This window comes from Pectinophora gossypiella, chromosome Z (assembly GCF_024362695.1).
Source record: "Pectinophora gossypiella chromosome Z, ilPecGoss1.1, whole genome shotgun sequence".
Lineage (NCBI taxonomy): Eukaryota > Metazoa > Arthropoda > Insecta > Lepidoptera > Gelechiidae > Pectinophora > Pectinophora gossypiella.
The window spans coordinates 2,177,680-2,192,370 of record NC_065433.1 but is presented as its reverse complement, the minus strand read 5'-3'; the positions used below and the strand labels follow the sequence as shown (position 1 = coordinate 2,192,370).

At 41.7% G+C, this 14,691-nt stretch overlaps 2 protein-coding genes across 2 annotated transcripts in view; one reads left to right on the top strand and one right to left on the bottom strand.

The window, feature by feature from the left end:
• The first annotated feature begins 967 nt into the window (after positions 1–967).
• LOC126380201 (ADP,ATP carrier protein 1-like) lies at positions 968–6,041 on the top strand. Its single transcript, XM_050029459.1, has 4 exons — positions 968–1,157; positions 2,786–3,047; positions 4,076–4,310; positions 5,747–6,041. The coding sequence occupies exons 1-4, from the start codon at positions 968–970 to the stop codon at positions 5,987–5,989; spliced, it is 930 nt and encodes a 309-aa protein (XP_049885416.1). The 3' UTR covers positions 5,990–6,041.
• A 1,439-nt stretch (positions 6,042–7,480) lies between these two features.
• LOC126380200 (dynein axonemal heavy chain 5) overlaps positions 7,481–14,691 on the bottom strand; it is a 203,116-nt gene continuing 195,905 nt past the window's right edge. The window contains exons 42-51 of the mRNA XM_050029458.1: positions 13,538–14,332; positions 13,217–13,465; positions 11,569–13,137; positions 11,327–11,495; positions 11,097–11,249; positions 9,760–10,735; positions 9,510–9,666; positions 8,999–9,151; positions 8,547–8,679; positions 7,481–7,823 (exon numbers count right to left, since the gene is read on the bottom strand). Coding sequence (XP_049885415.1) covers positions 7,570–7,823; positions 8,547–8,679; positions 8,999–9,151; positions 9,510–9,666; positions 9,760–10,735; positions 11,097–11,249; positions 11,327–11,495; positions 11,569–13,137; positions 13,217–13,465; positions 13,538–14,332 — 4,608 coding nt within the window. The 3' untranslated portion in view covers positions 7,481–7,569. The remainder of the gene's footprint in view (positions 7,824–8,546; positions 8,680–8,998; positions 9,152–9,509; positions 9,667–9,759; positions 10,736–11,096; positions 11,250–11,326; positions 11,496–11,568; positions 13,138–13,216; positions 13,466–13,537; positions 14,333–14,691) is intronic.

The window sequence follows — 14,691 nt, the reverse complement described above, 5'->3', positions numbered from 1 at the left end:
AAATATATTATTTATTACACTAAAAAATAAAATTCTAAACGGAATTAAAGAAAATTATTGTTTTGGAGGATTTCTAACACAAAATGCTAAGGAAATGCATTTTTAGGATTTCTCTCAAAGATTGCAACTAAAGAAAGGTGACCATATGATCCTTAGTTGATATACTTATTGTAGTGAAGTCGTGTAGGTACGTTTTTAGTCATACGTAAAGACTAGTGTAATCCCTGAAGGCGGAATCGCTAATCTTAGTAAGATATCTTACTTGTGACACGGGGAAGACGAAGGATTACTTAAGTTAATAGTAATAATGATTTGTCAAAATAACTTGCAGAAATTGTTGTATAATATTTAGCCTAGAAAGTAATTTACGAGCACCAATAACATTATGCAATTTTAAAAGAAACTACCTATAGATAGACAGTGGTTGAAGTATTTTGTATCTCTTGCTTATCTTGATATTGATGCCCACTATATGCCGTCTCCTAGTTTAAGTTTATCTCTTTCCCGGTCAGCTCGAATAGGTTTCTACTAGAAATAAGCTGAATGGTTTCTGTCTTGTGTTAGTCTAATTGTCTTTATAAGATATCCTGTTCAGTAAGTTCTTGGATGACGCAGGTAGAGGTATAAATACCCACTCCTCGCCAGCTGTGTTATTAAAGGGCGAGCCATTTACCGGGCACGAATTCTGGAAACCACGTAATATCTAGGATCGAAACTAATTAATTTGTTTTGTGCCCAAGCCGGGATTCAAACCCGTGACATTAAGATTTAAGTTACGCGTTCTCCGAACAGGGTTATCACGGATTCTTTATTATCTTCAAATAATATTTAAGGGCACTTAAACATATCTGGCAAGGAGTACTAACTCTTCGGGGATACAGGCGTGATGCACTTAACTCTTGAAATTAAAGCACTGACCTTTTTTACAGCTTTAAGTAACGTATAGTGTGACAAATACAAAAGAAAGATGGGCAAAGATGATAAAAAGGGGGACAAAGGCCCCAAAGAGGACAAGGGGAGTTTTATGAAAGATTTCCTGGCGGGTGGCATATCTGCGGCGACGGCCAAGACTTGCTCAGCCCCTATAGAGCGAGTAAAGCTTATCCTGCAGGTGCAACATATAAACAAGCAAATACCCGAGGACAAGAAATACAAAGGTAAGTACGACAACTTGAGGCATACCCCGGACACCGCATACAAACAAACTCGTTTTACAGACACTCAGAATTTGCCTTTCAACTGCTTTAAGACAGTAGTTAAACAAAAACTTTCCAAAAAAGGTTATTATAAAGTTAGTGATTATTTAGAAGATATGAATGCATGGAATTAACTGTCTGAGAACTGATATTAGGCAGCTAAATTACTCAATTGTATATCAATATTTTATGTTTATTTTTATTTTTTTTAAAGAACGTCTAGGGCCCTGTGCCGAGGTTTTTCTTGCAGCTTCTTTTCCCCGGCTATACAGGTTGTGAGAAGCTGCAGTAGTTTTAGGCGGATGAGACGTTCGTTATGTAAAAATTGACGATTCAAAGTGTAACTATGTTACCTACTGAATAAAGATATTTTTGAATTTGAATTTGAACTGCAGATTGACGTTATCGTACACGCGCATCTGTGTGACGTCTGACGCCCATACGATTGCCGACTAAAGTATGACCGAGGGGGTGAGGTAAACCTAGCTCAGCCGCTGGTGGGGGGCTAAGAGTTGCCGTTCTATACGTATTATTGCTTATTCTATGCTTGAACTGAAAACAGCGGACTTTTTTATATTATTTAACATGCACACATTGTCATCATAAACAGTAGGTACACATCGTAAAGATATAAAATTCAAATCTTAATGTAATGTTTGTATAATGTATGTGTTCCATTTACATTATTAACGTAATCGTACTCCAATACTGAAGTTTAACATATTTCGTCATTTTGTATTTTAACAAAAAAAAAAACAACAAACGAGCATAAAGGTGATGATAGACTTGAGCATTTACTTGTAACAGAACTTGGAGCATTCGCCGTTTTTATATTTGTCGACGCAGCCTCCGTGGTCTAGTGGTTAGAGCGTTAGGCTCACGATCCGGGTTCGATTCCCGATGGGGACATTGTCGAAATCACTTTGTGAGACTGTTCTTTGTTTGGTAAGGACTTTTCAGGCTTGAATCACCTGATTGTCCGAAAAAGTAAGATGATTCCGTGCTTCGGAGGGCACGTTAAGCCGTTGGTCCCGGCTATTAGCCGTAAAAAACACCTCCACCAACCCGCAGTGGAGCAGCGTGGTGGAGTATGCTCCATACCCCCTCCGGTTGATTGAGGGGAGGCCTGTGCCCAGCAGTGGGACGTATATAGGCAGTTTATGATATTTGTCACGAGCCGAGCCAAGCATAGAGCCAAACATTGCTATGAACGTTTTCATGAGCAAGAACGTTCGATAGAATGCTCGCTAAAATGTTCTCGTACTTTTCTCGTATTGTTACATTCGCACAAATGCTCATTACAAGTGAATGCTCAAGTTTATCAGCACCTTAAGATAACTTCTCACGAGTATATCCTTATGGGACAGTGGTACAACCATCGCAAAATGAACTAAGGACCTGCTCCTCACCGAGCTTTCTGTTAGACCAATGTGGTACGTGGTGAGCCGTATCGCCCACTATAAGGGTGAGCCCAACGCTCAACCACTGCGAAGACCGTTATTGTGCCACAGAATAACCATTTATCTGTTTGAATATAAGTACCATAAAGCTGCGCGTACAATTTGTAATGAGAATAATGTTTGGTACAGGTATTGTCGATGCATTTATTCGCATACCAAAGGAACAGGGAATTGGGTCGTTATGGCGAGGTAACCTGGCTAATGTGATCCGATATTTCCCGACGCAAGCTCTCAATTTCGCTTTTAAGGACAAATATAAGGAGATATTTTTGTCCGGAGTCGATAAGCAGAAGAATTTCATGAGATATTTCGTTGGCAACCTGGCGTCAGGGGGCGCTGCCGGCGCCACGTCGCTCTGCTTCGTCTATCCGCTAGATTACGCCCGAACAAGGTAACGTACTGTATTACTTGCCGGTATTGTTATATAGTTAATCATTTCATTATTTACAATTCTTACATCGTCGATTAAAAAAAAAGCGGCCAAGTGCGAGTCAGACTCGTGAAGGGTTCCGTAACAGCAAGTAACATAATATAAAAGTTTTTTTTTCGTTCCTATACTTGAGTTGATTGAATGAAAAGTAAATTACGGTTTACGATTTATGATGTATTAAAAAAAACTACTTACTAGATCTGGTTCAAACCAATTTTCGTTGGTAGTTTGCATGCTAATCTACATCATATATTTTTTTTAGTTTTATCCTCCTCTTATTTTAGAAGTTACGGGGAGGGGGGTGGACACATTTTACCACTTTGGAAGTGTCTGTCGCGCAAACTATTGAGTTTAGAAAAAAATGATATTAGAAACCTCAATACCATTTTGGAAGACCTATCCATAGATACTCCACACGTATGGGTTTGATGAAAAAAAATTTTTTGAGTTGCAGTTCTATGTATGGGGACCCCCAAATTTTTTTTTTTTTTTATCATTGCATAAAAATCTTAATGCGGTTCACAGAATACACAATACATATTTATCAAGTTTCAACAGTATAGCTATTATAGTTTCGGAGAAAAGTGGCTGTGACATACGGACGGACGGACAGACTAGACGGACGGACAGACATGACGAATCTATAAGGGTTCCGTTTTTTGCCATTAGGCTACGGAACCCTAACAACCGACCGCTATTTCCCTGTCATTCCGCAATCATCTCTTCTCCCTCACTCACTCATAGCTCTCTTTTTAACTCACCTTAAATATTACTAACCTTAACCTTACACGGTTATTGCTCATGCAGCAGTTTCTTCCATGCAACCTTTGCGTACAGGAAATTTTGGTACAAACATAACACTTACACATACATAACTCTACTATTATTATGTTTGTACCAAATTTTCCTGTGTACCCCGAATTTAACGCGAGCAAAGCCGCGGCTAAAATGCGGCTAGTGTAAATACTAAAGTGAGGTGTTCTCAACAGATTGGCGGCAGACGTTGGAAAAGGAAAAGGGCAGAGAGAGTTCAATGGATTGGTTCACTGCCTGACCAAGACTCTGAAGTCTGACGGGATCATCGGCCTGTACCGTGGGTTCGTCGTGTCGGTGCAGGGCATCATCATCTACCGAGCCACCTACTTCGGCCTGTTCGATACCGCACGAGGTCTGCTGCCAGACCCCAAAAACACGCCGCTCTTCTTTAAATGGGTTATCGCACAGGTAAATGATCAGATACTTCAAGACCACGATACCGACCCCGCCGGCGTGGTCGACGATTTCCCTCAATCAGCGCTTATCGCTATCGACCCACTAGGGTCGATTAATGCTTTCAAATATTTTTCCTCTCAGACGACGCTCTGAGCCGAGGTTCGCGCCCAACTGGACCCTCAGGCGTGTTGTCTTAAACGTTGTACCGGGTGAGAGCCTTCAGCGCTCCCCGTTTGTCCGGCCAAGTAGTCACTGCCATCTGCGGGAAATCTACAATAAGTCACGTCAAAAAAAAAGAAAAAAAGGACAAAGGACAAAAAATAACTCGGAAACGGAATGTTACCTATTCGATGAAAGTGGTCCCAATGAGGGATTATCCAAGCTACGTTCCCCCCCAATAAAATAGATGGCGCTGTACAGTCATGAGCAATATAATGTACCCACTTTAGGACTCTGTCGCACTCTAACATATTTGACATTTAGTGAGACTTACAGTTCAATTTGTCAAAAAAGTTAATGTGACATGGTACCAAAGTGTATACATATTAATGCTCGTGACCGTACAGTGTACAGATTTAACGTGATAATTACCTATTTTCTCATTGCTCGGGTACATACTTACTCAAAAATATGATGTAATGGCACATGACATAAACAGCCTATATACGTCCCATTGCTGGGCACAGGCCTCCCCTCAATCAACCGGAGAGGGTATGGAGCATACTCCACCACGCTGCTCCAACGCGGGTTGGTGGAGGTGTTTTTACGGCTAATAGCCGGGACCAACGACTTAACGTGCCCTCCGAAGCACGGAATCAACTTACTTTTTCGGACAATCAGATGATTCAAGCCTGAAAAGTCCTTACCAAACAAAGGATAGTCTCACAAAGTGATTTCGACAATGTACCCATTATTATTCTAGGTAGCAACATAATGCTATACCATACCTGATCCAAATATCAAGCAGCAATTAGTTTTATGCATGCATGTGCCATTACATAACCTCCGTGGTCTAGTGGTTAGACTCGCGAACTGGAGGTCCGGGTTCGAATCCTGGTGGCGGTGGTGTGATATGCCCACAAAAATCACTTTGTGATCCCTAGTTTGGTTAGGACATTACAGGCTGTTCACCTGATTGTCCGGAAGTAAGATGATCCGTGCTACGGAAGGCACGTTAAATCGTTGGCCCCAGTTACTACTTACTGATGTAATATGTAGTCGTTACATGTCAGGGGCCTTTGGCGGCTCAATAATAACCCTGACACCAGGGTTGATGAGGTTGGTATTCCACCTCGCAACCCACACGATAAGAAGATGACTAAGAGTTACGACCTATCATTTTCTATACCGCCGAAATGACACCAGTACTGATACAATAATATTGGTGTGAAAATAGTGCCCGCTTAGAATGCACGTAGATTAATGAGCATGTGTGTGCGTGTGCGCAGACGGTGACGACGATAGCGGGCATCACGTCGTACCCGCTGGACACGGTGCGGCGTCGCATGATGATGCAGTCCGGCAAGCCGCTCGCCGAGCGCCAGTACACGAGCACCGCCCACTGTTGGGCTAAGATCCTCAAGACAGAGGGCCCCACTGCCTTCTTCAAAGGAGCCTTCTCTAACATCCTCAGAGGCACTGGCGCTGCCTTCGTGCTGGTGTTGTACGACGAAATTAAAAATTTACTATAATAAGGATCTCTTCAGTGATCTGTATAACTAAATCAATGTACTTATGTACAATGTGCGCTTGTCTCGTTTGATGCTGTCAAATTTTAGGTACTATTTTTGTATTAATATAATTTCTAAGGCTGAGCTTTGTACCGACGCAATGTTTTATTTATAGTTTATTATTGTGACAGAGTTAGATTTTCAAGTTATAGTTAAAGTATTAAATGTAAGTCATTGTTGATTCAGTGCGACGTGGGATGAATATACTTAATAAAAAGTCTTTCTGAACGTACCTAACGAGTTTGTTTACACAGAAAACTTGGTTTTACACAGACACCACACAATGGCGTTATCGTATCGCATCTGTGTGACGTCTTACGCCATACGATTGAAGACTAAGGGCCTTGTAGTGTATGTCTAATAAAGACGTACATACATTGTCTCGTGTGTTCGCGCGTAAATGTACAAACGTCAGTGTCACGTGAGCCGAGGGCGAGTGTGGACGTTGTGGAGTTGGCGTGCGTGCATTGTCGAGCCAGTGAGATTAGGAGTCATAACAGGCCTGTTCACACTAGCGATTTGTCCAGCGATTTCGCCAATCGCCTGTTCACACGAACAGGCCCTAAAGTAAGACCGTGGTTGAGGTAAACCTAGCTCAGCCGCCGCTGATGGGGAGCGGAGAGTTGCTGTTCTATGTTATTAATTATTCTATGGTCGCATTCAACCTATTGAGGGTATTAGGCACATTTAGTAGGGGATCCTATTAAGTTACCATAAACGGCAATAATACGTCCCACAGCCTGGACACATGCATCCCCCCAGTGGGTTGTGAGGTGGAATACCAACCCCCACTAATCCCGGGAGTATTGAGCATACCCCACCACGCTGCTTCAGAGTCTATAGAATATTAGTAATACAGTGTGGGTCCGGTTTAAAAGCGACGCACACTGTATCCGCATGTTGTCCGCGTAACCATTTGTGTGTGTATCCAATCTATTTCGTTAAAAACGGTCAATAAGAAATAGAGAATTATAGTTATAATCAAATGTCAATTTTATATTTATTTACAATCACATTACTTACATCAATATATATAAGGGTATTAGTGACATCGTAACAAAAACTTTGGGGGATGATGACTCCTTATAAATTTTAACTATGGATTATACTAACATCCTCAAATAAGTTTGGAATTTCGGGAATAAGGTATTTCACGAATAGGGTATTTACGAATAAGGTATTCTACGAATAGGACATTTTAGGAAAGAGCCCAAAAACTAATGCAGGACCATTTGAAACTGATTCTAAGATGATATCAAGCGGAATTTCCTTTCTTTGAATATTTAGTGATTTTTAAATTATTTTCAATCCCATATATATGTAGTGCTTTAAGCTGCATAAACCCTAACTAAATATAAATAATAAATTATTAACGTAAGACATACGCATAAGTACGTTGTTTAGCGACTGTTCGCGTCGTTTGGTGTCATTAATGACTATAGAGTGTTAACACTCTGTATGTATCGGTAATATCTGGAATAATCTGGGACCCCTAACGCCCTCTGGGCACTTACCCAGAGTGGGTAATGTACCCGGTTGGTTTACTTGATGTCGCAGAGTAGGGCCACGCCGCGGAGCGTCCAGTGGCGCGGGTTGCTGTCGGTCTCGAAGTCAATAGATCCGACGTATTTAGCGTCAGTACGCTGCGGTTTGCGGTAAATCGGACACTCGTACAGCCGTGGGTCCTTGCCTGCCGTCGTGTTGATCGCGAAGATGTAAATCACTGGCATCTGCTCGTACAACACCTTCGGTTTCGATTCAATCAGTTTGCCAGACTTCCTGTCCAGAGAAGCACCTGGAAACAATCGGAACAATTCAATCAGATTCAATTATTCAGCATAATTATCATGGATAAACTTGTTGAAGGTTAATTTAACATTTTTAAATCTACGTCATTTCGCAAGGTGTTATGGATGAGGAGAAGAAACGTCAAGAAACTGCAACAGCAACACCTCTGTTAAATCACTGAAGGTAATTACAAGTTAATAACTAGAGGAACACATCAAATACCAGGTGGTGGTTATAATGCACCCTCCTTGCGGCTTCACCGCCCTATACAACTACAAGAATCTGAAGCCCCAAAATAAAAAAGGGTCCCGCTGGCATGATAAAAGTTTTAAATGTAAATTGATTTCTCTAATAACTTTTTAAAAGAAAACGAAGACCATAGAGAAACACGGGCCTCTGGCGAACTGGATACACGTACAACCAGTTGACGAACTTAATATATTTCAAATCAGACGACAGAATCGTTCGTCTTCTCTTGCGCGGTCACAGTCTACCGTAGATAATATTCACTGCGTCTAAAGAAAAAAGATAAAGAAGGGCTCGCTGCTGCGTATATACGTGGGTTTGCGAATCTAGGGATATTTTTTTAATTTACTGGCATAACTATCATCATCTTCTTATCGTGTGGGTTGTGAGGTGGAATACCAGCACTCCATAACTTCCATTACTAACTCAGTGACGTCACTAACGATATTCTTCTATGGCATGATAATGTATATTTGAGACATACCTTCGAGGAAAAGTCCGTAGACGTAGACGCCCTCCTGCGGGCCCTCGTGGACGTCCTCGCGATTGAGCTTGGTGATGTGGTTCTGTAGCACCACCGAGTCCAGCGCCCACCCTTTGTGGCTGCGGGTCACCTCCTACACCAGACACATTATCGTCAGAACATCTTCATCCTAGCGGCATCACTTTTCATAAGGTTTTTCAGTTCATAACTCTTACTATCGACATAGCTGTGGCTTTGGCGTGGAAATGACAGGAGAGTGCTGGTGACACTGACAACTGACAAGAATAAAAGAAAACTCGGTAAGTCGTGAGTTCAATTTGTAATGGATGTACTTCTTAAGTGGTGAGCATATGTTATGTTACGTGTGAAGAATGTCATTTTCTTAGGATGCGGCGTTAGTTCCGATTATGGCTTCGTACCAAATGGTCCTAGTCACTCTATAGTGTTGGTACCTGTCTCATGGCGGTCAAGAAGCCCTGAGGGTTGAAGAAGCCCGTCATCCAGAAGGCCGTGGGGCGGCCGTTGCGCAGCCATACACGGTACTGCTGCTCGCGCTCCAGCAGCTCGGTGTACCAGAAGCCCAGTGTTGCTGACTCCCATGACACCTGCAACCATTCAAGATATATAAAAATCACTCCCATTTCCTTAATACAAACCTGGCACACCATTTTCGATTCATCCACTTTGAATCTTTCATTTCATTAAACCATCTTGAATACAAGCATACAAAGAGAAAATTAAATCTAAAAAGTTCTGACTCAGATTCGTATTTGAACGGAAGTTTCGTAACTTTCGGACAATCAGTCTGCATCTAACAAGCAAAAACCACAACAAGCAACCAACAAACCACTAACTAGGAACAGCCTAACATAGTGAACCTTTGTTGGGAGTCGAAAGTCAAGGCCATTATTAGTTCTTTAGGTAATGAAGACTAGCATAGGCCATGCCTCGTGTTTGCCTTACCTTCAGCCACTGCTGCGGGATCCTCGCGTCGTACATAGCGTCGAGGCTCTCTCGCAGCCCCTGGCTCATGACAATAGTGCCGTCAATCGCTAGCTTGAGGTTGCACAGCGTCGACTGCACCGTCTTGATCACGCGCTGAATGCGGTCGATCTCCTGCCTGGAATGTCATCCAACAGATACAAACACTCAATCACATAGGTAACTGGCTCAAATAATTTAAACATTGGATTGATTAGGTAGTTAGTAGTACCTCACAAATATGTTCATCGGGAGAAACGCACCCATCTTCTGCAAAGCTTCTCTGACCTCAAAACTAACATACTGCTTGGGCAATTTCTCCAACATATCTTCAGCCAACCGGTACACTATGCTCTCTCTCGTCTCACCTCCTTGACTTCCTCCCTCTTTAGGCTGCACGCTCAATATCGTATCCAAAATGTCCTTAGCGCTGTTGATCTGGTAGGTTATATCCGCGTTACTATGCAACCCGAACACTTCCGGAGTGTCGGTGAGCGGCAACTGGTTGATGTAGTCTACGTACCCCTGCAAGTTTCTTGTTTGCGGAACCTTGTAGCCCTTGTAAAACTCAAAGCCTGGTCTCAGAAGAACATCACAAAACCAAACGTTGGTAAACGTCGTTAGTAACCGCTTGTCAAAGTCGTCCGTCACTCGGCCTCCGTACTGCACCTCGCCCAGCATGTAGCAGATAGTCGGCCACGATATGCCCTTCTTGGGGTCGATTTCATCCAAATGATTTTGGATGAACTGAACGCTTGCAGCGTAGTCGGCTTGGTTAAACTCGTAAGGAATGTTCCATCCTAATGGACCGAACTTTCTTCTCTCCTGTACGATTGTGTGTAGAAAAGCAACAGCGTATAATAGAGGGGGCCATTGTGAAAGAGAAGAGTAGTCCAAGGTATCTTGTGTTATGTTCTGATAGGTTCTTTTCATACTGGCTCTAATGCCTTGTGGGGGTTCATTGGTGAACTTAATTGCCATTTGGAGTAAACCAATGGGGAAGTCTGTATGGACCTCGGTAGTGAGCCAAAGACGGAAAGATTCCTGGATGTGTTCGGTCTCGATGAGAGCGTCCATGGCTTCCACACAGAAAGGCAGAGACAAGTGAATGTTCTGGAGCAGCACCCAGCCGCCTTCACTCATGGAATCTGATATCATCTGTCGAGCAACGATTTCTTGTCCTTGTCCCATGGAAACGGCTTTTAACACTGAAAAAAAAAAAGGTTTTAGTATGCTAAACATGCATTACTTTTCGGTCTAAGTGCAGGAAGAAAAATGTTAGTCGTTGTATTAGGTATAATTACATAATATTGTTATTGGAAGTGACTTTACCTCAAATGACATTAACTACTTGGGCGAACAATATTTGTTTTCTGTTTTACATCAATTTTGTAGGATTTTCAAGAAACTGTAAGTTGACTAATTTTGATCCACTGGTCAAAACTCAATATCAATGAACGTTCAAACATATTACAGTCTGCGGAGGTCCGCGTTACTCTATTACAGTACTACAGTTACTGTATTACAGTACTACTCTTCTTTGTAATCTGATCTATGAGTTTCACGTACCGATTTCTTTTGATTTGGCGAGTGCAGCAATTTGCGCCGAAGGATCTGATCCAATTGACAATATACAGATGAGCGGGGTGCGCGGTTCTGACTCTTCCCACGTTGCTTCTAGATTGAGGATACAGCCTTCGCCATATTCAGGACCTAGGGAATCTGGATATAGAAAGTTTCACGTTTAGAGACATTATCAAAATATCTATTTTGATTTATATTGAAGTAGCAATTCTTACCAACGATATACTTTCTAGCTTGGGAGAGAGTGCGGTCAGGGCTCCAAGATCTGATGAGCAGCAGCTTGCGGAACACATCCAGACTCTCTTGATAACCACTGGGGATGGTCTCCTCCTCTGGCTTAGCCTTCTCATACCAGACACGCCATTCTTTCTCACTCGAAGATATCTGTCGATATCGGAATAAAAATTAAACACAAAGTTAAATGTTGTGCAAGCAGTCATTTTCAATATTTACTTACCCTGGAGAGAACGTCTGAGAAAGTGTTTAGCTTGCTGATCTCCACCAAGTTGAGCCACGTGATGTCAAGGATCCATCTGAAAGGCTTTGGTGTCACCGCGTTGAGATCCAGTGAGGCGCCTCCCTTCACGAATGCCATGAACTCGTCATGCGAGATCAACCCCCGCTGGCAATCAATTTTCATCGCCAGCATCAGCGTGAACAACGCTTTATGCCTCTCGTACAAACTTCGTAAAGTAAACGCCCATACTTCATGCGTCAAGTATTTTAGAATAATGTTGATTCGTTCTTCTGTGACGTTAGTTTTAGTTGATTTTGTTATAGAATTGTCAAAAATATTCAAAAATTGTTTTAAAGAATTTTGATACATAATATTTACATTGCTCATTTCCACGATCAAGAAGTATAATATAGATCCTCTGGCTGCAACTGCGCGAAATTCTTCTCTCGCCTTGATTATTTTCTTTTCTGTTACTTCCGCTACTTTAAGTTTTTCGTTAACTTCTTCGGCAGTTGTCTTTGTAATTTGTAAGACTTGTATTAAAGCCTCGTCGTCTACTAACGAGCCTTCAGAGGACGTTAGACGGCATAGCAAATTGCTTTCGAGTTCTTTCATACTTCTTTGATTCTTCATGACAGATTCAAAAAGAGCAACTCTTTCTTCTTCTAAGTCGGATTTCTCCATTAATATTACTCGGCCCAGTAGCTGGTCTTCAAGACCTTGCATTGTAACAGTAAAGTCTATTATAGACGTTTTAGCACTTATTTCAGGAGAGTATGCCGGATTAGGTAATTTTGTGGTGATGTACAACATGAATCCGGGCATGACGTCACATTCTTTATCGCCTACTATTACCTTTTCGATGGAACCTGATTTAATAAAATTCTTCTCAAGGACATTATCAATTACTGGGTCTAACTCGACCCCAACATCTTCTATTAGCAATGGTCTACCCAATGACAAGCTGTCTTCAAGATGCGTTCTAAAGTATTTATGATTTAGAGAAGTAATTTGAAGTTCATTTGTGCTCTCTTTATTCTTTATCCAATTTTTTCCTTGGCTTTGTGGGTCTACAAGCAATGGGTATGAACTTGCCTTTGTTACAATAAGGGCATTTTGTACTGAGAGGTCGTCGTTCGGCAGACCCTGCAGCGTCCATTCCGATATTGTGGCATTTTCCACCAACATATTAGTGATGTTCAGATTATCCGTTACAGGTATTTGTTTGGTTTTTAAAATACCCATCCAGGTGTTGAGAAGGCTGTTTCTGAATTCTTGATTATATGGTCCACAGTAGGATAAGAATCCTGTGGCCAGGACTACATCTCCGACCAGCCGACCTAACTGTTCTTTGAAATCCTTACTTTGTTGTGTCCACCTGATCTTTTCACCTCCTAGTCCGTTAATAAGCGCGGTGGCTGCTGTCATCTTCCTCAAGCATACGTTAGCAGCGTCAGTTAGCTGTTGTTTTTCCGACACTGCTGATTCATATTGTTCTTTCACTTTTCTTAGGGACATTTCACGTTCTTCCAGTTGTCGTTCTGCTGAAGCTAAGTCGTCCATAGCAACCTGTAGAATAAAAAATTGCAATTAACCGCTGTTTGGAGGAAGCGAAAATAAAATACTGATAGAATGGATGTAGTCTAACCTTTAATCGAGCTTCTTGCAACATCAAGTTTGCCTTCAATGGAAGCACTTCTTTATTAACGCTGTGGAAGAACGCCATGGCTTTAGTCCAAGAAAGTAGCCCGGCGACGTCACCGCACACGCGTTTGGCGGTGTCCATGTTGTAGTCTTCCATCTCGAAGTACGGAACTAAATGCTCGACCATTTCATTATTGATTATGTCTTTTGGATAGTTTTGTAGTTGAAGCAGGAACGTTGTGCTCGCCATCATCTGAAATATATAATTTTCTATAAATGTTTGTCATTTACTAAAAGTATGTGTGTCTTTATAATCTATTCTTGCCTTCAAAGATTCCGCCCATGACGGCTTGGGACAGGGTGCAGCTGTATCTGGTATGAGCGGGTGTAATCTTCTTTGAAACAAAATCAGTACACAGTCCATGATCCTCATGATAAGATGTGGCGGACGGCCAAGCTTCCTCACAGTCGCTATGTGTGCTGGTTTGATCGTGTTAAGGGCGGCCTCTGCTTCTTCTAAGGCAGGTTTGGCTGCTTCTAATTTTATCTCAGCTTTTTCTTTTTCTTCAGCAATGTATGCAACTAACGCTTCCGCTTTCTGTTTCACTATTTGTACTTCGTTCTTGACTATCTCAGCTTGCATCGCTCGTTCAGTTACTTCTGTTAACACTCTGTCAGCTTTTTCTGAAGCAAGTGCTAAGTCCTGTTCCATAACAGCCAAGTCTTTTTTTAATACTTCCACTGATATAGACGCTTCTCTGAGCTTTTCTAAGCCAGTGTCCATTCTTAAAGCTCCGTCACCTAACTCTTTTTGTTTCATCTGGTAAATTGTTTTGTAGCCTCCAATAAAACTGAGGTATGACTTTGGAGTAACGTGTGACGAACGTCGGAATCTTTGGAAGTATTCTGCCGAAACTTGTGACACAACATCTTGTATGGTACCCAACACCGTGACAAGTTCTTTCTTAACTTCCTTAGTGCATTCAATTTCGAATTCGGCGAGGAAGTGGTCAGCTACTGATACCAGAGCGTCCTTTGGCCACGGCTGGAACCAGTCTATAGTGCAGCCTGATATAAGTGCCGGAAACCGCAGCGCGCGGTACCTGAAAGCTTCGCTTACCTGAAAATTTAATTACAATGTTATCTTCTATTTCCTTTTCACGATTTAAAATGTACAATATATATGTAACACATAACTTAAGATAAAGGTTGCCAGAGGACATCCACCACAAAATAATAATAATATGATGATGTGATAGGTGGTGAGCTGTAGGTATCTATAATGGTCGAACTCAAACCATGTATGTGTTGGTAAAGTAAACAGTATTTAAAACAACCCTAAATTAGAAAATATTAACTTTTATCAATATAAATACAACGAATTTTCCAACATAAAAATAGTTGCACATAAAATTACCACCAAACTAACCACACATGAGAGTTTGTTGTGTGGTCAGTTTGTAAAATGTAAATTGTAAA

Bases quoted from the DNA above. Each gene is read 5' to 3' on its own strand.
- LOC126380201 (XM_050029459.1), top strand. From the start codon at position 968: ATGGGCAAAGATGATAAAAAGGGGGACAAAGGCCCCAAAGAGGACAAG. The intron at 1,158-2,785 runs GTAAGTACGACA...TGTTTGGTACAG, and splicing joins CGAGGACAAGAAATACAAAG to GTATTGTCGATGCATTTATT. The intron at 3,048-4,075 runs GTAACGTACTGT...TGTTCTCAACAG, and splicing joins CTAGATTACGCCCGAACAAG to ATTGGCGGCAGACGTTGGAA.